Genomic DNA, 25,337 nt, shown 5'->3' on the forward strand with positions numbered 1-25,337 from the left:
ATCATTGTTATAGTAAAGTTGGTATCGACCAGTGGCGAACGGTGACTTTTGGAAAGAGGTAAGCTGTGGAGATCAGAGAAAAAGAGCACACTTGTCAGGTAACTTACGGGAAATAAGAAGATAATACTTACGATATTACTACTGATGAATAGGGCACACTAATGACAACGACACACTGGTCATAGGTTTCACCGCTGAATTTGTCAAATTATTTAAATCACTTATGGCAGTAGAATTCCACGCAGACTTTTCTTGGAACTCTAACGTCAAGGAACTGGAACGTCAAGCTTTGATAATTTTTAATTTTTGAAGAAACGTCAAACTCAGGAATGATTTTTTTTAAATGCAATTGTTCGCACAACATCTTCAATCGGAACACCAGACAATTTAATAAATACTTATATCGACCGTGTTTAGGAAAAAGAGCGTAACCCACACAGATCAAATTTTACAGGAGAGGCAAAAAACGTTTTTTTAAATGATTTTGGTTCAATATTAATAATAAAAATAGGTGCAGACATTGGGTGCATGATGATCGATGATTTGGTGTAATATCTTTTCTATCTACTAATAATTAACGAAGTTATTACAGAAAAATCATTAAAATTGGGTAAATGGTTTTTTCCTTAAATTAAAACTTAATTAAAGCTCAATTAAAACCTGAATTTAGATAATAAATCGGCATTTGCGGCTTACTTCCTTTTTACAGAACGTGTATATAGTTGTATACATTATTAATATCTAATAAAACCACCCGAAAAATCGAGGGTTACACCCTTTTTCTTAAACACAGTCGATATATTTAAAGCACTGACGAATGATTTCGGTACAATATGAGATAATTTATCCACATTCAAAACACAGTAATTTTGTATTATAAAATAAAACTTTATCACCGCCTTTGAAATGTCAATATGAAATGAATGCTATTCACAGCATGTTGTGTTTGTCTATGACTGAAGTAACCTAAATAATAATCGCGAAATACAATATTTATTTTTAATAACAATTTATAAATTATATGTGATCGAACACAATAGTTATTTTTTTTTTTTGAATCATCCTTATTATTTATTATTTGCTTAAAAACATAGTCACGACAATAAACAAATCAACATAGAGTGTAAGCTTGTTCCTGTAGCGCTTACAAGTCTGGAACAAATATGCAGACATGTATGAAGTTGGCAACGGAATTGCGGTAGAAAATTCAGCGTGGATTATGTCGACATAATTCTAAAAATAGCACTCACGTCTGTGACCTTCCGTCATTTATTTTTGATTCAAAACTTCACTTAATTAAACGCTCTACTTCAAAATCCCGACGATAGATGACAATCAGTATTTTTATTATATAACCTAGTCCTAGACAATATAGATATTTATCTATTTAAATTAATTACTTGAAAATAGAAGGTAAGCTTTAAATAATCGCTTAGTATGGAGTCTTCGCCACTGGTATCGACTATACTTACATCAACAGTATTGCATCATTTTCTCTCGCATGGCGCATCTCCGACTATGTCCAGTTTTATGACAAAACTATCAATGCTCACGCTAATATTGTATGTTTATAGTGGTATTATGTACGCCCCTTATTTTTTTAAAGAAGTCAGTCAATTTGCAAAATGAACAATAAAAAATGAATTAACATTAATGAAGTATGCTGTGTGGAGAAGATAAATATACAACAGTGTGGGAAATTTGGGAATTTTTGCTATAGGTACATAAAAAAAACATTAGGATTTTGTAAAAGTATATTATATTTTTTTTATATTAGTGAACACGGAAATTAAAGTTGATAAGTAATTGAAAAAAATCAAAATAAAATGTATAATTGTATGCACACAAACAAGATGCATATGTTACGCCGAATGTGCGAAATTGACTATTACTTGAAATTTTGCCGATTTCATGTTATATGCAATTTCACACATTCGGCGTAACATATACGTGCGTTACTATGGAAATCAATATAAAATGTCAATATGACATTTCAGTATTCTATATTTATTCAGTATTTCTATCAAGTACAAAAAAAAAGTATTTATTAATACATAGAGTTGTCAAGTTTATATGATTCAACACAAAATTTAAAAACGTGGTATACAAAAATTTCTTTTTATCTTGTAATTATTTTTCATTAGTTCCAATCTGAAAAAGAACTCTTGTATGCCTAACAAAAAGCAATTAATTAAAAAAAATGCCATTCCTTCTAAAAGAAGATTTTGAAAAAAAATTATTTCAATATGAAATGAAAATGAATCCCGGGATTCCTAACCAAAAGGTTTTAATTTAACACTTTGATCGCCATGGGGGTCACCGGTGACCGGCAAGGAAGACCTGCGTTTGAGTTGATTTTCAGCCGGCGGGCACGTGCGCTGTGTATTATCCTATATGAGGTGACCGGCATGGCTCTTCTGTATGTTAGTGCAGCTTGGACTGAGAATATTCCTTCAAAGTAACTAAAGATAGGCTCACTAATGTCATGTAAAGAATGTAATGAACAAAAAGTTTTCTTTTAAATCGTAAATGTGTTTTAATTGACATAAAAATGAAAATTAAAGAGATTATAAAAACGTAAGTTATAGAAATTATATAAATTAAAAAAAAAATAGAATTACAAAAATGATTATAATGTATATGTATATTTCTAGTTTATATGTATATCCAGGTTTAGGTCTAAGGTACACAATTTGAAAACTTTTATTCCGTATTTGTGCCTTTTCTGTTTATTATAATATCTCAATATAATTCGACCTCGAAATGGCACCATACTCTCGTCAACACATATGGACAGGTGACCGGCGAAATGGCCGGCCCGGCGCAGTATATTAAATTCACCTGTTGGCGCCGCGACGGACACATGTGGCCGGCAAATCATAAAAACCAATATTTAAGTAAAAAATCATCAAAATGAAAAAAAATCAATAGGCGATCAATGTGTTAAGGGAGGACGTGCGCAACGTAGGTCAAAATGGAGCTTTTATGGTATTTTCAAAGCATGATCCTGGATATTCCTTAAACGTTGTAGATAATCTATTTATATAATTTTGAAGCCTTATTATCCTTTATATTTATTTTAAACATTTTATGTCTGCATAAAGTATTTTTATTACATAAAATAGTATTCTTTTAAACCTCTCGATCTAATATTTTAGAATATAGTCATTTTTCAGTACATCCATGTGCAGTGATGTTAAGATTTTTTACATTTATTAATTTTTAAACGCATTTATAAAACCATTAGTAAAATTTATGTTGACATTATTTTAATGAAATATTTACGATAAAATATTATATTGATAATCTCTGTGATCCCAAATTTGACAAGAGGCATTTTATTATTCAAAAAATGGGCAACATTAACACATTTGAAGATAATTCTAAAGATACTGATTATAAGCTATGTCTTTGACCATTTAAGTGTGATAAACATCCGACGAATAAAGATTGTTTTATAATAATTATTAAACTAAGAATAAGGTGGTATTTGTTTGAAATACGCCATTTCTTTTGACATTTCCCAGTGGTTAAGCTACAACATACGGCCGTAGCCATAAATTGACAATATAACCGAAGTAGGGAGTAAGATCATGTTAATGCGGGTGTTTGAATATGTATCGTTTAAAAAAAAAAGATTTTTTTTGGTTAGGTACATGTTCAAACACATTCAATCTTGCCCATTTTTTGAATAATAAAATGCCTAATTCTTGTCAAATTTGGGATCAGAGAGATTATCAATATAATTTGATATTGTAAATATTTCATTAAAATAATGTCAACATAAATTTTACTAATGGTTTTATAAATCCGTTAAAAATTAATAAATGTAAAAAATCTTAACACCACTGCACATGGATGTACTGAAAAATGACTATATTCTAAAACATTACATCGATAGGTTTAAAAGAATACTATTTTATGTAATAAAAATAGTTTATGCAGTCATCAAATGTTTAAAATAAATATAAAGGATAATAAGACTTCAAAATTATATAAATAGATTATCTACAACGTTTAAGGAATGTCCAGGATCATGCTTTGAAAATACCATAAAAGCTCCATTTTTACCTACACGTAGCAGGTGGGCCGTTACATATTATTTAAAAAAATCTTTTTTATCTACTGATCTAATGAAATACTCTAAATCCTTTTCTTCTTTAAATATTTTTTCATTACTTTCAATTATTTCTTCGCTCCAATCACTTAGTACTATCATGTCTCCGGGCGGCGTAGGTATATCTGAAAAATAATTGAAAGTTATTATATTATTGGCAACCATTTATTTACTCAGCTTACAAAACAGATGGTTGCGGCAGGTACTGAATGAACGGTGAAATGAGAAATTGGAAAGCAGAGGTCCATGCAGTTTTTGATCACAGCTAAAATGGAAATCTGATGTTGGATCTTAAAAATTACTAAATACCATATAGGATTTATTTGACATAACTACGGGTGCTAGTATAATTATGGAAGAAGCGAGTAAATTAACAAGTGATAAGGATTCTTGGATGCACGAAAATGTTCAAAGAACAATACCTACTATGTCAGACAGAGTTGGTTATTGAGAGTTTCAATGATGATTGATGAGTCCATGTCAATTTTATTCAAGTACTTACAAAAGGGTTCACAAAGAAGCTGCCTAATGTCTGCGGGTGGGATACGCTCCATGCAGTCGTTGAATATGGTCACCAGCATGTAGAACATAGCCCGGAATGACTGTCCCGTTTCCATTTTGAACAGACTCTGAAAATAGATTTTGTAGAATAATAATATGTTTTTGATATCATTTTTTTGTTGATTAATTTGCAAATTATTAGGTACTTAATTGAAGATATTTACAACATATCACTCAAGGAAGTTAATATAAAAAGGTGTGTCTGGCAACGTTCCCTCTAAGCCCATGGAAAATCGTCTCGACTGGGATATGGTCATAAATCAAAACCACCGCATTGTTGCAACTATTATCCGCACACACGGTCGAGACTATGCCGTGACAGTGATGTCGTATATTTCCGATAAAAAAATTTGACAATTAGGCATTTTATTATTCAAAAAATGGGCAAGAGTAACACATTTGAAGATTATTCTAAAGATACTCATTATAAGCTATGTCTTTGACCATTCAAGTGTGATAAACATCCTACGAATAATGATTGTTTTATAATAATTATTGACCTAAGAATAAGGTAGTGCCATTTCTTTTGGCATTCCCCAGTGGTTAAGCTATAACATACGGCCGTAACCATAAATTGACAAACTATAATTGAAGTAGGGAGTAAAATGATGTTAACGCGCCTGTTTGAACATGTACCTAAACGAATTTTTTTTTTTTTTTTAAACGGTACAAAATGACTAATTCTTGTCAAATTTGGGATCACAGAGATTATCAATATTATTTTTTATCGGAAATATTTCACTATAATAATGTCGATATAAATTATACTGATGGTTTTATAAATGCATTTAAAAATTAATAAATGTAAAAAATCTTAACACCACTGCACAGTTATGTACTGAATTATGACATTGGAGCGAAAGGTTTAAAAGAATACTATTTTATGTAATAAAAATACTTTATGTAGTCATCAAATATTTAAAATAAATATAGAGGATAATAAGGCTTCAAAATTATATAAATAGAATATCTACAACATTTAAGGCATGTCCAGGATCATGCTTTGAAAATAGAACAAAAGCTCCATTTTGACCTACGGTGAGCATGTCCCCCCTTAAGGTTTGAAGGTTGAGATTGAGGTGATACCTCCACGTTTCTACGTGCGTGGAGGACCCCTTTATGGTTAAAGTACGAGCGAAGTTATGGATGCCACATTCATGTTTCCTATATTCCGCCAAGCCAAAGTTCTTTTATCGCCGCCGTATGAATATAATGCTCTTTAGTAATTACTACAAATGTTGTTTCTTTTGGGCTCAATTCTTTGAAATCCGCTGTAACTTTCAATCTACCTGGCAAAAAGGTAACTTGGACGACCCTTACGGTAAAACCCAGGCAAAAGCCAAACATTCTGCTGCGGGCAAGAATGATAGAGAGGGGTGGACGTTCAGGGGTAGATTGAAAGGGACAGCGATAAAGCCCAAAAGAGGAGACCTAGCCGCGACACGGTAGGTGTCGAGGCTGGCGGGGTAGTACCACCGAGGCCGTTGGATAGGACTGTGTGTCCTCGCGAACCATTCCTAGGGTTTTCGCCTATTGTGAAAAAATAATTTCAGCGTACACGTGTTACGAACGTGGAAGGATTAGATCCTTTAGATTTTAATTGACAGCCTAGGCGGCCATTTAAAAAAAATTTAGGGCTGTTCAAAATTTATAAACTGTGAAAACTTAATAATTGTGTATTGTGTTGTGTATGTAAGTTTTTTTGTTTTTGTTGTGAACCCTAATTAATACTAAAACTTTCGGCAACGATTTGTGCTACGAACAACGTGCGTTCATCATTTTACCATCCCGTCAATCCTGCATTTACCCCCAACTGTCAAGACCTACCGTACACTGAACGTGCTCTACCGAACTAAAAACCAGCTACTATTGACCGCCTTGAACTATTCTGAGCTAGTCGAAGGGTGGAAGCTGGTCGTGTGGCTCCCGCGTTCTGCCGACGGCACGCTACGAGGGCGTCATTAACGTCAGGCCGACCGGAGAGTCGAGCGCGGAGGTCGGATCGGCCGTGTGGCCCCGACTCCCCTCCCTACCCGGACTTACGGGGTGTCAGAGGTATTGTTGTTTTAGACAAATAAAATATGATTTTAGGATGTTGCAACACTAATTCGAAAATCGGATTCCTGCAAGATTTTACCGAACTGTTTGACATTTGACACATCATGACTCAACAGTGTGGTTCTGGTTTCATTTAGTTGTTTTTTTTTGCGGAAATAAACCTAAAGTGCATTGCAGTGTAGAAAATAGTATGTGATAACAAATTTATGTTGTTTTAAAAGACTAATCAATGGGTAACATTTTTCTACACTTTTCACATTCATCAGAAACTCATCGTCATTATACCCCATTTCCACGTGCGTGGATTTACTGCTGACAGTAAGTATTATCGCGGCTGTAACAAGAAAATGTACGTGTAAACATGTATTATCCTGCAGTTGCAAGATTGCATGTATGAATCAAAAAAATTCGGAAGCTTCTGAATTTTCATGTGACAGACAGATCTGCGACTATGCAGTAGAACGATAGTGGCGAACTTGACGGAAAAAAAACAAACTACACGGCGGGAGAGACTCATTTTAAGGTTAACCGATTCTTACGACCTGTCAAATAGTACCATAAAATAACAACATCGCATCTCGCTTACTCTTGAAGAATTGGAGAGATAGTCAGGACTTTTTAATGTAAACAATTATTACGATAATTTAAAATACACATTATTGCTGCCAATAAATCCAGTATGTATTATCGCGGCCATAACGTAAAAATGCATCTATTACCATGCAAGTTCCTAGTTTGTATGCATGGATCAAAAAAGTTCAAAAGCCTCTGAATTTTCACGCGATAGTTGGAATTCGTGCGATATCTACGCCTGCGCAGTACAACGACAGTGGCGAACCTGCCGGAAAAAATATGAACTACATCGCACAAAGCATTTTGACATTTACAATTTTTCACAACCGATCAAATAACAAAAACACATGTCGCTTACAGACAGTCAGCACTTTTATGTGTAAACCAGTTATTATCGCGATAATTGGATTTATACACTATTGGTGCCAGTAAATCCATGCATGTGTACAGGTGCTATTATGCTGCAAAAGAAACTAGGTACTGATGTAATTAACGAGGATGTAAATTTTATCTTAAATAACACGATAATTTTTTATCTTCTTGGATTCCATTCCTCTCAGTCTTATGGATTGCATTGCTATATTGAAGAATCGGTACTCGCCGGCTAAGGAGATAGCTGGCTGCAGCCAGTTGGAGCCACTGGTTGATAGTAAACTTATGGCAGGTAGGTATTAATTAAATTAATAAAAATGAATAAAAACATCTTGAAAATACCAGAAAAATGCTGAATCATTTAAAGGTAGGTAAGTAAGTACTCCTTGGTAGTACATTATTAACAATGATGAATTAATATCAAATTTTCTATTCCAATCCAATTTGAACATGACTCATGAAATAATCTACATATCTTAAATGACATATGATCGGTGAAATACTCTTCCGCCACCTGTCAATACTCAATACTAGGTACCTACAAATGTTTTTAGCCAGAACCTGTTTCTACAAAATACATGTAGTTAACTATAAAAAGGATATCGATAGGTGGTCCTTCGTAATTTATGAATATTTCAATCATTAAAATAGGATATCTGAGGCGTCTAATTACAAAAAGCGACAAGTCCACAATTCAATATTTTCGGGAAACAACGTTTTTATGTTTCAAGCTTCAATTATTTGTTTGAATGTGAGACTATTTTTTCCGTTGTATTCTATGTCGAAATTAGAGACAAACTGCAATTTGTTTCAGCCGATAAACTCTTAAATGCAATAAATATAGGCAAAATAAAATTGGACGTAGCGCTATTTGTACCTCACTTTTTAATTTACTCCGCATAAGGCACATATTTCCGTGGCACTCTCATGAGTTATCCATGTTGTAGCATCCAGATGCTACAGCGTGGGAGACGCCCTTTTCAATACTGAACGTTTCCTCATTGGTTGACTTAAACACGCGCGAAATCAACCAAGCTTTAAATAATATAAAACGCGGATTTGGTGCTTTTTGTAATAAATCGAGACTTAAAATATTTTTTTTCGTAGGTTATGTCGCGTTTTGGAATTTATAGATCAATACATGTTGTGTAAAATTATATAAAGAATACGTGCGTATTTTTTTCTCGAATTTGACCAAATGTGGATTTAGATGCCTCATCTAAAAAAAAATCATTCAGTATACACCATCCACGCCCATGAAGACCGCATGGCTTATTGTTTTTCAATTTATGTTTGGAGTCAGAGTATGGACCTAATAGGTTGAGCAAGTGGCTAACATCCATTTCTCGTAAAAACAAAAATCTGTTACATAATACAATCCTCCACTCTGTGGAGGCCAATATGATCTTATTAGGATTGGACATGGTTTTTTTTTTTAAATACAATAATAAACTACATGTTTCATGGAATATTGGCCCAAAGAACTGTGTCACACTCTAGGATAGCTAAATCACATCTAATTTTATTGTCATTTTGCAAAGATTAAACAACACTTACGGCGTAATTGTCAAGACATTGCTTTGAATATAGCCTCACTTTGGCTGCCTTATCATCCATAGAAAAGTCTGGATTGCTCTCTTTCTCAGTAAAGTTGATAGAAATCAAGAGCAAAGTCACAACCGTGGGGTTTTTTAAGAGCATCAGTCGGTGGATTACTAATTCTGAAAATACATACAAAAGTATTAGCAAATCGGTGCTTAGTATGGAAAGATATATAATATTTGGCATTAAATAAAGAGATAAAAATACAAAATATTTTGTAAAAAGATGTTATTTGCCTATCCTGTGTATTTTTGTAAAAAACACAGCCGGTTTTGAATACATGCAGCGATAATAATACATTGCTTTAGGTTTTAAACTTTATGATATGTACACTGATTTTACAGAAAACATTACAGATATCTACATTATTTCCAAGGAAAGACATTTTTCATAGGTCGTCAACTTAGAGCAAGTAATTGCAATTCTGTTTTTCCCATTCTGATGACACATGAAAGAAATGAAGAAGAATTCAATTTTATATATTTAGAATATCTGAACATCTAAAGTATGTACATATAAATTATATAAATATTCTAGATGTTTCACTTCTGTTCCATATTATTCGCCACTTTTAAGACAAGATTATGTATTCTAAAAGCACATCATAATGACAAGCAAGAAATGAATTGCAATAGTCAGTCATGTAGTGTTTTAATAATATTAATATCACCTTTGAGATCTTCCAGTGACAAAATGGCTAAACGAAGCATCGGAATTTTCTCTTCGAGGAGCGATTGTTTTAAATGACGCACCAATTGCTGTAGGCGTGACTCCGTCATCAAAAATGCTCTGCGAAAATTTTCTGTAGCTAAAATAAGATACAAAGTATTATTAGTACCTATGGGTGTCATTAATATTCAAACTTCAAATTAAAAATCTGCTTTCAACATTCATTCCCACTTCTCAACATGGTAACCATTGGAGATATGATAAAAATATATATTTTTAATGCTGTCCAATTTTTATTTAAAACCTTTTTCAATATTTTCATCTGTTGAGATGACTGAAAACTAAAAATCGTCCTACTGGGTACTAGCACTATGCATATGCAGAGATTCCCCATTCGGGGAATCAATTCAGGTTAAAACTGCGATAAGACTGGACTAATATGTTACAACTCCCTCCACAATGGCTCGTCAGGCCAATGACCAAATAAGGCACATGCAGGCCCATGTCAATTGCATGCCAATCCTATTATGTAGCCACACAATGACTGCTATTCAGCCAGTGTTTCCATGTTTAGATTAAAGGTTACATTTGCGTTTTTTTTAAAGAATACTTGAGGTTATAAGAATCGCATGCTTCGAACGCCATTAACATATTTTTTAAAAATAATGAAATTCATTCAAAATAAAAGATGAATCGCATTGATACAGAGATCTAAGTAAATTGAAAAGTGTTATTGTTTGTCATTTCAAAAATAGGTATGTGTACCTACTTTGAATAAGACGTGGCAACTACAAAGTGAATCATAATATTCTGAGTCAGTCAACCAGCGCTACCGAATGATTTTGTTTGAAAAACAAAAAGTGTGCATATTGATGTAATTTCACAGGCATCTTTAAAAAAACCAGGTAAGAAGTGACTTTTTGCAACTTAAATATCAGTAGATTTAGAGTAAGTAGAGAGAAGTAAAATAAAATAAATTTCCGTATCAATTTTTCTGCAGCAAAACTCAAAAAGTTTCTAATTTTTAATTTTTGTTTTTAAAAGATCTATTTTTATTTTTTGGACCAGTTGGATAAACGGGGTTCTACTGTACTTCAATGGGTTTGTAATAGTTCCTACAAATTTGAAATAATATATTATTTTGGTTTCTATGATTTAAATCTGTCAAGAGATGGTTTGAAAACTTACTGTCGTATACAGAGCTGAAATGCGTCATATTGGGCTTCAGCAATTTCTTCGGAATCTGAAAACAATCAATAAAAATTTATACATATCGACTGCTCCAAGTCAAAAAGGCGCAAGTAACATATTAGATATGAGTCGTATAGTTTCTATATACGATAAGTCCACTTTGATGAAATGTTGGCAAACTAAATATTTTCATTTAATACTACTTATTCTTATGAAAACTTACCTATGATTGAATTTATTTTATGGTGGTTTGTTGTTTTTATACAAATATTCACAATAAAATTAATCATTTTCGTAGCAGTAAAGTAGAAATTGACAAAACAGTGATGGACTTATCGGCATTTGAAGCTAACTGTCAAATTTATCGTATTTAGGAACCCAGTAGGTGTGACTTATCGCTCTTTGTTTCTCAACACTAACGATAAGTGGTTGACAAGTATAGGGTAAATAAACAACAATTATTATTTCAATAACTACAAAAATAATTTATTAGAATGATTTCAATCATTGGTGATGTGAGAATTATTGTCAGTAAAATAAAAATTGTATTTTTTTAAATTTATTTGTTATCATAAAACCTAATACATTAGAACGAATCGAACATAAGTTTTGTCTTCTCTTCATCTAATTAAAAGTAGTTATTAAAATTAAATCAAAAAAATATTAACATGGTTATGTAACTTTAAAAGGTTTTTTTAGGTAAGTGATAGTAGAAAAGGATACACAAATGTAAAAGAAGTTAATTACTGTCTTAGCTCCTAAGCAGAGCATATATGGACCTGCATTTAGTGAAGGTTATATTAACAGACTATTTTTAACAAGGAATGCTTGTTAGCCATTCGCCCAACCCATTGGGTCCTTGCACTGGATCAAGCATACATTGAAAAAACAACATGCATTTTTACGCAAATGTACCTATTATGTATAATAATGGCATTTATTTACGATCGATAATGTAATCACAATATTTTTTTTTAAATAAACCTAATCCGAGTAATTTTTAACATAAAAAAATGTTATTAAAAACTATTATTTGAAACGAGGGAAGTTTACAATCACACAGATTTTATTTTGTTCAGGTAGGACAATTACAAAAAAGTACCGAAATAACTAAAATAAAAACAATTGTTTAATTCGAGGGAAACTCTCTTTTCACCCAGTATTTGCCATAATTCAATGCAAAATATGCGTATTTTAAATACCTTTCCTGATGATCTACGTTCTTTTTCCATAATTCCTAATTGATGACTCGTTTCCTTGATGTATTTCCTTTCACTTTAGCAACGTTCTGGGTAAGGTCAGACATTATTTCGTTGTATTTCTACTAAAAACTTCAGACACTTTTGATAACGCGAATTGCTACAACGGCCATGTTGATTTTTGCAAATGCTCGATGCTAATTGGCTGTCTACACGGTCGCATGGACTCATCGGCCTTTGGAACAAATTGCACCGTGGACTTATCGCCGATAGGAATTCATCGTGATTTTGAAACTCTCTTTTCATATGAATGTATCGCCGTTAAGAACTGATCAACATTTTATTAGTGTGGAGCACTGCTGGTAGAAAAAAATGTCATCATTTTTTCAATTTTGACTAAAAGCGGACTTATCATATGTAGGAACTATACAATTCATATGAGGTTAGGTTTCCAAAAAATATCAACAAAAAGGCAAAAGGGCGTTCTTCATAGATGATTGCAAACAGAGTTACGATTTTCCAATTTGGGCGTAAGCAATAGCCCTACAAAGAGCCAATAAGAATTAACGTACTTACCACTAGCGTAATATAGCAAAATTAAAATGATTATAATAAACAAATAAAACAGAACAGAAATACAAACAAAAACATGAATAAAATCAGCGCTCGAAGTGTAAAATTTTATGAACCGGAGCGCTCAATAATTTTCCAAAAATATTAACATTGTTATCTATTGATAATAAAATGTATATGTATTTAAATATGCATATAAAATATGTATTTAGATATGTTAATAAAATGTCAAACCCGCTAAAGTGCTGTTCCGAATAAGGAGTTAAGATCATTTAATAGGCCGGCATAGCAATAATCCGTTGAATATTGTGAATGTTTTTCAAGTTAAAATTTCACAGTGCTCAGTGGGTAGCAGTGCCACATAAAATTCGTACTGCTGTACCCGTTGATTTGTAGTAGTTAAAACAAGGTCTTCTTCCATAATTATTATGTACAACACAATGTTCAATAAAACATAACAGCACATACCTGATTAAATCGACGGATCTTGTGGATTAAAGAATTACTCGCAAACTTCTGACGAATGGCAGTCAATGGCACCACCTGGTTGAACAGATGGGAAAGACTATTACAAAACCATTTTGAAAACAGTAGCGGTTTTCCATAAAGTGGATGATGCGGTCGCTTTGTTAGAAAGTACTGACATCTTGGTTTAAAAAATATATATGGGGTCCTCCAAACCTGTCAGAACCTCAGACATCCACTTGCCGAAGCCATTGCTGTTTGAGAGTAGGTTTCGTATAAATGTCCTGGTCGTCAGTGGATGATATGTATGTCATATTTTCAAGATTTTTGTCGCATTTGTCTGTTTCAAATAATAAAATAGGTAGTATGCACCTAACAATTTGGGGCTGAAAATGAAAGGCAATGGTATTCCAAGTCTGCCTAAGGGTGGCATTTTGCATTGGGACGATACTGTAATACCTTGTCTTTTCTCAAGTTTTTTTAATGACCAGGTAAAATATTTTAATGCCATAAAAAAGTACTTATTGTTGTAAACGTCGTCATGTTAAAAGATCAGAATGTCTTGCTCTTTGCTCTTTTTCAGATTATTATTTAGTCAACACGCATTATATCTTCAATTTTCATTAAATTTATATATTTAGATTGATTATAGTGAAATAATTATATTCAGTAAATTATTCAATGGAGTTTGTAATTGAATCGTAATTTAGGAGAAATTGCAATTTATGTGCATATTTGACTTATAGTTCATTACAGATTTACATATTATTTATTTTATATATAATTAGAGAAAAAGAATAATTTTTATTCCAAAATATGATTTTATAATAATAGCACATGATTTTTCATCGGCAGTTAGTTGGCAATTGGATATTTTCAGATATGAAATTGTGACCCCCGAAAGAGGCAGGAGGGGTCTGACGTAGGATCTGGTACCCCTACCGGACCTGGTAGTAGTGTGGCAGATGAGGTAGGTATCGTCTTGCTTCTTCTTTCGGGGACATGCTATGCTTGATCGACAACGCGGATTTCAAGAATAATGACGTATTTTATTTTCCAGAATACATTGACTACATCAAGTTACAGCGTATAAAATGAATATATATAAAATAGGAAAATTTTGCTGGAATGTCGGCCCACACGGCCGACGCCGTGCAATTATTAAGGTTGAGAAAAGTAATTACTTATTCTTAATACTTATTATGAAATAATATCAAGTTTCGACTAGAAATTTCTGTCTCGTAGTCGACTTGCTCATATCTGTGAATCCGTCCGATAATCGTTCTGGCCTCGTGAAATTGGATCCTCTAAGAATGCCATGCTTTAGGCGGTAACAATATTTTGTAATAGAAATTCATAAAATTTTAATATTCATATTTTTAAATAACAGTGTAACATGCAGTACATTTCGTATTTACTGGTTGATTTGGGGCAGTTAAAAGCAGGTTGTGTTTCATAACTATCATAATACAATATTTAAACAATCATAACAGGTCGTACATGCTTGGGGATATCAGTTTTCTTGTTGCCAGCGGAAGTATTTGAAGCGTTCTGAGTGGGGGTCAATGGCACCACACTGTTGAACGGAGACACCTTTTCTTCAATGGATGGCAATTGTGATACCGTTTCTGATGGTATCAGATAGTTACTGGAAGTGAAGAATATATAATTATTATAAATAATAAAAAAAACTACCATGTTCATTTCTAAACAGATCATATCGTCGGTCCCTATTAAAAAAGTCGGATCTGCAAAATGCTATTTTTCAGTACGAGCAATCAAAGATGTTTCATCAAATATCCTTGCCATAATGAATAAAAATACGGGTTATAGAAACTTTTCTAAACGTTTATAAAACATCCGCTCACCCACGCCCAGCCAACAATGTCGGTTGGTAAGAACCGACATTGTTATTCGGACACTCTCGGTAGATCCGTCATTTTTAACTTGAATATCTCGAAATTTTTCAAACAAACAGAAAAAAACTGTGATTGTGGTATAAATGTTTAAAGTGTTTAAATAACTTTTACGTAATAATCCGAAAATGACAAAATTTCAGATCTGACTTTTTTAAAAGGGACCGAGGATATGAGCCTACTTCTCCAACCAATTGGTCCTTGCTCTGGATCAACTACCGCAGCCACGGATTCGAACCCACAATCCATAGGTCCTTATTTATATAAACACTGCCCCTGCTATATATACTAGTCCAATATGGGTGTTCGATGTAAAATATAGTGTTTTTCGCCTCAGTAAAAGTGTGCATGCATAGCACAACAGTATCTTTATTCCAACCTGCTGTGAGTATTCCAGAACATTATTATATCTGTGACTAACGATATCTTTATTCCACCTATCTTCGAACTGCGGAAGTTACTTGCAAATGATTATGCAGATGGTTTTTCGCTAGGTCTTTTCCGCTGCCCACCGACACCGCGATAGCATTAAATTTGAATACATCTTACTGTCAAGTGGTTATAGAAATCGTATTAATTACATTGTGAATATGTTTGAACATTACTACTTACAATTTGTACACATAGAATTGGGTGGTTTAGGATATTTATCGTATAAAAAGTCGTAAATAATTGGTTAAACTGTGAATGCGCAAAGTGTGTTATGTTACTTTTGTTTGGTATTATTTAGTTTGTGTGAAAAATATTTTCTAAATGTTTCAATATTTTGTGTTGGGGGAAATTTTGACTAATGCGATGTGCGATTAATTCCCACCAATAAGAAATCAGTGTTAACCAAAAAATTTTTATATACAATAATAATATGTAACATACCCGTGAATGGTGAGCTTATTGATAATTTTGGCATCTTCTGTGGTTGAAAACTTTGGCTGAAACTCCGGTGCAGACTTTGGTTCAGTCTGCTGTTCAGACTTGAGAGAGACACATCCTAGGTCGAAGGTGTCCTGAAACCGAATGAAACATCAGACAAAGCATCTTTCATAATTATGTCCCTGACTTACAAAGACGCAATGAATATGATGCGTGTTTAGCCTAAACCAGAATAGTATACATATGCATGCAAACAAATTATACAGTGGTTTGATAACGTTTGCTGCTAAACAAATACATGCGAATAATCATTTGCCTGGAAAACCTGACCATTGCCATAAAATTAAATGTAATGTTGTATATTTGTTCAAAATAAAATTCAACGAGACCAATGAGATTGAAGACTGCACCGTCCAATCTCTTTGAACGAGACAATGTATTTTAACGTTCCGATAAAATAGAAAATTCTTCCCCAAGATATTGGCACACTTGCTTCCTTATCAGTAAATTTGCAAATGTTTTCCATCTGTAGCGCAACATAAAAAATACGGTAAATACAATGTTTCATTTATTTACAGATGTATTGATGTATGTTGGTTTGGACCAGGCTTTTGAATGGCATTGGAGGAACAATAAAATCTACCCAAAACCTAACTAATTCTACCCAAAACCGAGCATTATATATTGAGTCAGACAGTGGCAATGAGTGCCTTTAGGGAGGAGGTAGATAATGAGGATCCAAAACCACTTGTCAGTTATACTTACAGTACCACAAACTTTTTTGTAGAATAATTGATGGACAAAATCTGACAGCGGCATAATGTATTCAATATGTATGCAGTGTCATTTTTGTATAGGCTACAGATAAGTTTGGGGGACTGTACGGGAGTTAGGAAGATAATAATAATACATTATCACTTATGACAATGACATAATATGAAGTCGATGAAATTCCAAAAGCTCACTGACAATATAAAGTTGAGTGACGAGTTAAAATTGTGTATTTTCTTCAACAACACACGCAACATACACCCAAAAATATTTCACTGGTGGCTTTGTATAAGCCGATGCCGTCATATGTCATGGCTAAACATGTAAGATATTTCAGTAGCTACCTAATAAAAAAGGCTTACCCTGTGATTGTCCCTAATCCGAGCTCTTCTTCTAGCAGATTTGATTTCAACCTGCTTTCAATATTTTTACAATATGTATGCACATGTATTACAGTAGAAAAGCACCATTCTGAAGTGGTTTTCGAAGTCGGTAGACAGAAATAATTTAATTAGTTTAATAGGTCTAGAAAAACTTTAAGATATGTTTTCAAAATCTTTAAACAATTTAAATTTCATTCCTGAAATTCATGTGTGTACGACCTGAATAACTTTAAGTTACCTTTTTATTTGAATCAATAACCAGGAAATTATTATTTAGGGAATCAAATAGGTTGGTTTGAATGTTTTGTTTAAATGAAAATAAATTACGAGTACCTATGTCGTTTCAAGTAATTCTAAAAAATGTAATATTTCAAATGAAACAAATCTATCATTAATTCATATTAAAAAATTATCTCCTAAAAAATGAGCATCATAATATTATAGATAGTACGTTTCTGTGGGTCTATTCTAAAGGGTCGTTCAATAAGGATGCTCGATATTTAAATGTTTATAAAAAAAGGTGTGTGCAAGATATCCACTAATTTTTTTTTGTTATTTGAAAGAATATTTTGTGGCATTAAGTATGGAATATAACATCGTTCAAATGGTGGTACGTATTCGGGAGGTCCAATTTTCGATGTCGCATAAATCTGAATTTGCTGTATGACGTTCGTTATGTTGACTTTGAGGGCATCAATTGTTTGCAGTTTATTCGCATAGACATGCAATTTAAGGTAGCCTCAAAGTAATAAGTCTAAAGGCGTTAAATCGCACGATTTCGGTGGCCAGTTTACGTTGCCGCCGCGCGAGATAACCATGCCCTCAAATCGCTCGTGCAGAATGTCCATCGTGGCATGCGCTGTGTGGTACATAGTGCCGTCCTGTTGGAACGGCATGTTATCGGTATCCATATCATCCAGTTTAGGCCACAAGAAGTTGCTTATCATCGATCTATAGTGCTCGCCGTTGATGGTTATGGCAATGCCAGTTTCGTTTTGGAAGAAGTATGGACCGATGATTCCGCCAGACCAAAATCCGCACCAAACAGTGACTTTTTCGGGATGCATTTCATGCTGGTGTATCTCGTGTGAATTGGTATCGCCCTAAATCTGACAATTTTGATTTTTGACAACATCGAATAGTTGACTCGGCAGGACGGTTGTGGTGAGGATAAAAATCACGTATTGCATGGAACGTTTCTCGAACGGAGCACTGATTTTGATAATAAAATTTGATGATTTACACATTTTATTCAACGCTATAACCTTCCATGGTGATTTGCCATACACTACTAAACAATTCAAAATAAATGCAGATGTCACTTTAACAACATGGCTGCTGTAACCTAAAAAAATCGAGCGTCCTTACTGAAAGACCCTTTATATACAGGACGGCTATCGATGGCTAAAGTGATAAATATTATCACTTTATCATATTTATGTATTGAGGTGGTTAATTGCTACAAGAAGTTGACCGTTTATAGTGTTTATACTGTCTATCTCGCTCTAAAAGTTAACACAGACAAGGGAGGGGCTGTTAAAATATAGCACTTTTTGACAGTTTAGACGTTAACTTATTGTAAAAATTAACAGCTCAATACATAAATATGATAAACCACCGTTGATAGCCGCCTTGTGTATGGAATAGACCCACTGAAACATTTTTTGGGTGGTTAACAAAATTCGAGTTTCAACATAAAGATTACTAAAACTATTTAGAATGTACACAGTTTTAGTTTGAATGGTTTTAAAATAATAAAATATCCATTTGCTTACAGATTTAGGAGAATATTCTTAAATAAAAGTTAAATTTAAATTGTTAAATAACTTATTTTTTTAATGTAATTCACAAAATTCAAGAATTAGAAGTAGCATTTTTTATTGAACATACATAATTCGGAAAGACATCAGATAAATATACTTATTTGGTTGATGCATATTAGCTGGAATTTGATGGATGCAGGCTCGAGTCCAGTCTGGCATCAATGTTTTTTCAAGATTTTTTTAATAGGTATATTTCTGAAGTATTTCCAAATTATGTATGTTTTCGAATTATGCATTTAAAAAAACAAAATATATATTAAATAGGTATACCATGTTTGTTTCACTTGCCACTTTTGTCTGTTCTTCAGTAATTGCAAGAACAATTGATAATATCTCAGATTCCCATGGTCTATCTGAAATGGTTGTTGGTCCATTCACAACTGCATTTCTGATGCTAGACTGTGATCTTATATATCCATCGTCGGATACGCTGGCTTCGCTCAACATTTTATCTGAAACAGATGGTGGTCCATTCTCAACCGCATTTTTGGCTCTGGACGTCGATCTCAGACATCGACCGTTGGATACGCTGGTTTTTTTTAATATATTGTCTGAAACGGTAGGTGGTCCATTCACAACCACATTTTTGATTCTGGATCCCGATCTCAGACGTCGTTCGTCGGATTCACTGGCTTCCTTCAATATATCCGCATACAAGTCATGCATGCCTTTCATGAAGAATTGGCAATTTTTTTTGTTGGTGCCTAATCTCGACTTATTGTCAAAATAATCGAAGAGGTTTACCCCACTCATGGTGCATCTGTGAAAATAATAATCGGTGAAACAACTGTTTTCTTTGAGTATGGTGACAAGACTGAAAGGTGTTGTCTGCAAAGATATTGTACATAAACCTCCATCTATACCAGTGGTACAATTAATTTGAAAGAAGGGTTAATTTATCTATTTTCTAATTTTTCATGAGCAAGAGGTTATTTTATATTTAATAGTTACATATCAGTTACTCCAACCACTCTCCACTTTGCATTACGTACATTATGTATTTGCATGATAGAACTTAGTATATAGGAAATTAGAATTTTGCCGTATTCAATGACAATTTTGGTGATGAAGTACTTGTTATTTTGGGCAGGAAAAAATGCTATTTTGGGCTGTGGTTTGTGCATCACTGATCTATACAGATAAGAGCTTTTATACTTATAATTAAAGTTGAAAAACCTTTCAAAGACCAATGATTAAATTAGCTATAAAGACATTTTGCATTACAAACTTTCATCAGGGCTGCACCGCGATAAAAATGTTTTGCATTATTAATGTTGCATACCTAGATGGTTTTTTTGTCAATAATCATCAGTATTTCACATGAACAATCATGCCATTAATATCATTTACCACTAATATTGAATTATGGGCTAATTGGTTTATGAAAATAGTCACCCCATCACATGTCTTTGTTCTATGTCTAAAATCCTTCACAATTTATTAGTTTCATTCAAAACATGCTTCTGACTTAGCGAGTAGTGGCGATTTTCTTGGACATATAGAATATAGATGACACAATCTATTCGTCAAAAGGTTTAAATAGTAGCCTTGAAATAGTTCAAACCACTCATATAATAATTTATTATACCGAAATCTAATGAAATGAGTATTTCTCACAAATGGAGTATAAAATATTACCAATGTGTAACAAAATCCCTGAAACTAATATCAAAAGGGCCTATAACATAACCACTCAAACACATACAAACTTGTACACAAAAAAAAACTACTTATATTATTATGTGTCACCACTGTCATATCTCAACATGCATAAACACACATTCTCTACAAAAACTGCTGATGCAAAACACAACGATGAGGAATATACAAGTTGTTGAGTCGAAAAACTCATTGGAAATTTTGCTAAACCCGATCTGGATGTTTTGATAAATTACATGAAATTTAATATCCTTACGAAATGAGGTAATTATTATCGCTTTGTCAGTCAATATGATAAAATAAAATTATATATACTTATTGACATAGTAAGATTTTTTCATAAGTAGATAAATTCTCCACAGGGGGTTTTGTGATTTTACGACTCATATGTCTACCTATTAATATTCATATTCCCTGGTCGGGAGCAAAATATGGTGAAAAAAAAAAATTACTTACGTGCACGAATTGCCAAAAAGGTATACTCTATACTGTTTTTTCGTAATGTACAAAATCTAAAACAAAACAGATTATTTAAAAATTATAGACCATGGTTTCCATGTTTATCATTAATTCATAGTCATATTATTATTGATATGGTATGCAAAATGCTATATATTTTGCGATCAAAACTCATTGGCAAATCGTAATTTAAAAAAAATTACGATTTGCCAATGAGTTTCAATAATATAATAAGAGATATTTAATATTTCTAGTCTTTCGTATTTGTATAGATAGTCAATATGTACTCAAAATAAATGACATTAACCCATGAAATGTCAGGAGGTGTTGACATAGCGCTACAGGGTAGGCTGCGAATTTTGATGAAAAAATAAAACCTTATAAACATACCTTTTTTTGGTATAATCAGAAAGACTTGTATTTCAGCTATTTCACCATATTTTCAAGGGGTGGCAATATGCATACAATATATTAAATTATATAAAACAATCGACTGGGAATAGTATAATTAATTAGTGTAGAGTACAGAGAGTATAAACGCTCATTTTCTTTGGCCGGTCTTACAAAATTGTAGCGTGTGAACACGCTTGTGGCATACGTCTGGTTAAACATCATATTGACATTAAAAACTGTATTTAATTATATGTAGATATATGAATGCTGCCAGAATTTTTTCAATATTTCGTCGCTAGTGGCAGTACCACGCGTACAGCAATACTATCCTGAATTACGATAATCAAATTAATGATATATTTGGAAATAGCCACCAAGTGACAAAGCCCAATTACATGTGTATGGATTTGTAAATAGACAAAATACGCGCTAATTGCAAGGAATTTTGGATAGCAAATTCATTAAATTTGTCACATATTTCACTCTGTTATTGCACGGATCAGTCAAAAATTGAAAGTATTTCAGCACAGTTTAAAATTCACTAAAATAGTCAATTCCGTAAATAAACATAAACTATGAAACATGCAGATATTACTAAGACAAGAATTTATTAATTACTACATACATTGAACATCTCAAACATGAAACATGGTCACAGGGCTCGAAATGGACCGGAGGGCCATTTCGACTTGTAAAATTGGTAAAATTTTTGTTCTGTCTTGTGGAAAAAATATTTTGACCGTTTGAGCTAGATGGGCCATATAATAGAAAATCTAAAAATAAAATACACTTAAAATTTGATAACTATATAAATATCTTCAGAAAATTGTCGAGCGCTCCGGTTCGTAAACTTTCCATTTTGAGTGCTGCATGGTTGACTTGTACATATACTAAAATATTAAATTCTGAAACTGAAAATGGTAGGTACCTATATTGCGTCATATTTAATTGTAAAACTTGTAACAGACAATTTGGTATTAAGGCCAGCGCTCGAAATGGAAAAGTTTACGAACCGGAGCGCTCGGCAGTTTTCTACATCAATAGATAGTTAGTATAGTTAGAAGACATAGTTATCAAATTGTATGTGTATTCCATAAAAATAAGTCTTAGATTTTCTATTGTATGTCATATCTAGGCTCAGGCAGTCAAATTATTTTTTCCGTGAGACAGAGCGATAATTTTACTGATCTTACGAACAGGAACGGCGCTCCGGTGCGCTACGGTCCATTTCGAGCCCTGGTTAAGGCGAATCTACCAGAGGCACCTAGCGGAAAAATATGAAGCTTGCAATTTGAGAATTTTTTTTGATATTTTACCATTTAATTAAACTGTATAAATTAATAAATCGTCTCTGTTCTGGCAGAACACACTAACTGGAGAATACTAGTTTTGAGTAATTTGCCTTTGAAGTTGTTAAAATGTTTGAAATAATGGTCTATCATGTGAGTTTATTAAGTAATCGTAAAAAGGATGACTTTAAAATAAAGACTGTTTATTTATTAAGAAGGTTTCCAGACGGTAAAGTTTGAAATAAGGAACATTTTGGTACTAACTCAATATGTCATTTTTTCGAATTAGTGTTCTCTGCCAGAACAGTGATGAAATATGTATCTGAAAACATTAAAATGAAAATTATTTTTTATTTTAAATCAAATATAAACTTACAATTTAAAAAAATGTTATAAAATGTAAATTTGTTAATCCTTTCCATGCGGACGGAACACCTGTTGTACACTAAAGGAAATGTTGTGAATTGTGTCTTTCAATTGAAAGATGAAATCAAGTTGTTCCTGGAAGTGCAAGGGAAACATGACCCTTTGGTATACTTTAATGACAAAGCTTGGTTGAAAAGAGTAGCATATCTAGCAGATATATTAGAACAACAAAATAGGCTTAACCTGAAACTTCAGGGAAAGGAAACGAATATTATCGCATTTCACGATAATGTCGGGGCATTTTTATCCAAGCTGCAAAACTGGCGAAGAAAAATAAATCTTGGAAACATTGCCATGTTTGAGAAACTCTGCGGTGTGGTAGATGAATCTGAAGGTGAAATAAATGAAAATTTGAAGAAGGAGATTACTGGGCATCTCGAATCCCTTGAAAACGAACTTCAGCGTTACTTCCCTGAGCAGAAAGAAGAAAAAACTACATTGACACCAATTGACATCAATTATATGCTTCCCTTGATGTAGCCAGCATTCCCGATGAATTACAAGATGAATTCTTGGATTTGCGGAATGATTCCTTTGGACGTAACTTGTTTAATGAAAAATTGCTCACATAATCTTGTGTGGTATGTATCATTCATACCCAAATGTGACGATGCTTGCCTTTCGAGTTTTAGTTCCATTTGTGTCTACATATCTTTGCGAGAGTGGATTTTCAACTCTTCTTTGTTTAAAAACAAAAAGAAGAAATAAATTAAATGTTGAGAGTGACATGATGTTGGGGTTAACAAAAACTCACCTGCCAATTTTGAGGCTGGTTAATAACATGCAATTTCAACCATTGCATTAAACTAATTATTAAACATAATTTAAAATAAAATTATACTAAAAAACTGTTTTCGTTGTTTTTTTTAATTACCTTATTAAAAATGCTTTTTTTAATTGCATCGGGGTCGCGGGTCACATAGCTTTTATAAAAAGGGGTCGCCACCAATGTTCCCTCTAATTTTTCTATTGTGTGTGCGGATCGTCAACGCATCTGAGCGGTGGCGTAACTAGGGTTGGTGTCACCCGGTGCAGTAAACTTACACCCCCCCCCACAAATACACACATATAATCGTTGTTCATTAAAACTTATATTTTTAAGGTATTTTAATCCCACTTGATCTTCGCCTTCCGAGAAATGAGTCGAAGTTGTGCATGTGATGGTTTCGTACATTCGAGCAAAACTAAAATCTGGCAAAGGAATCTTTCTTTTATAATATTTTTGTGTGAGGACTGTGCGGGGGATGAAAACATGTGTGCGGACACATTTTGGTAGGTGTGCGCGCGCACACACGGACACCTTACTGGGAACATTGGTCGCCACCCGAAAAAGGTTAGGAGCCTGTGTGCTAAAGTCTAGACTAGGCATAAGGAAACAGTGTAAAAACAAATATTACTTACATAGTTGTGAATTGTCCCCAATGGTGTTCTTTAAAAGTGGCAAGAGAACAAAAATATAATAATTCTTTCAATTGAATTTCATGATATTCATACATTTTGCACAAATAATGTACATAATTTATTTATAGTAAGGTACCGTACTGTAGTATCAATGTAGATTAAGTTATAGTAAGATGATATGAAAATTCTTTGAGACATAATATTATTAATATATATTATAGAAAAAGTATAGAGTACTAACCTTAGCTGGCCACCCAGGATGGTCTCCCACTTTCGCAAAGACATAATCACCAGCTTTGAATACTTTGTTTAATCGAATAGATGACATTTTAATAGAATGACAGTGTATATTTAGTAAAAAAAAAGCAAAATAATAATGCCGTGTATACACATCCAATGTTTAACTTATGAAGAATTTATAATTTAAATTAGAAATTAATGGGTTAGAACACTATTTCGACTGACATCAGTCAAAAACAAAAAAATAAATCAAAACGGAGACTAAGAAACAATTACACGGTAAACACGTCGGGGTATTCTTAAGAACTAAATGTATTGCTAGTTAAA

The 25,337-nt window shown here is 33.1% G+C and overlaps 1 protein-coding gene across 1 annotated transcript; it reads right to left on the minus strand.

Annotated features, from left to right (window-relative positions):
- Nucleotides 1–4,099: 4,099 nt before the first annotated feature.
- Nucleotides 4,100–25,327, minus strand: LOC147079665 (uncharacterized). The gene is made up of 12 exons (XM_085945436.1): nucleotides 25,012–25,327; nucleotides 24,771–24,798; nucleotides 21,259–21,314; nucleotides 19,414–19,903; nucleotides 16,170–16,300; nucleotides 14,881–15,028; nucleotides 13,384–13,458; nucleotides 11,141–11,195; nucleotides 9,954–10,091; nucleotides 9,239–9,402; nucleotides 4,620–4,746; nucleotides 4,100–4,242 (listed from the first exon to the last, which is right to left on the minus strand). Exons 1-12 carry the CDS (start codon nucleotides 25,053–25,055, stop codon nucleotides 4,100–4,102), a joined length of 1,599 nt encoding a protein of 532 aa, XP_085801562.1. The 5' UTR covers nucleotides 25,056–25,327.
- Nucleotides 25,328–25,337: the final 10 nt, after the last annotated feature.

The sequence above is a fragment of the Rhyacophila brunnea genome, unplaced genomic scaffold (genome assembly GCF_057557595.1).
Source record: "Rhyacophila brunnea isolate RB1 unplaced genomic scaffold, BYU_Rbru_1.0 scaffold_1, whole genome shotgun sequence".
Classification (NCBI taxonomy): Eukaryota; Metazoa; Arthropoda; class Insecta; order Trichoptera; family Rhyacophilidae; genus Rhyacophila; species Rhyacophila brunnea.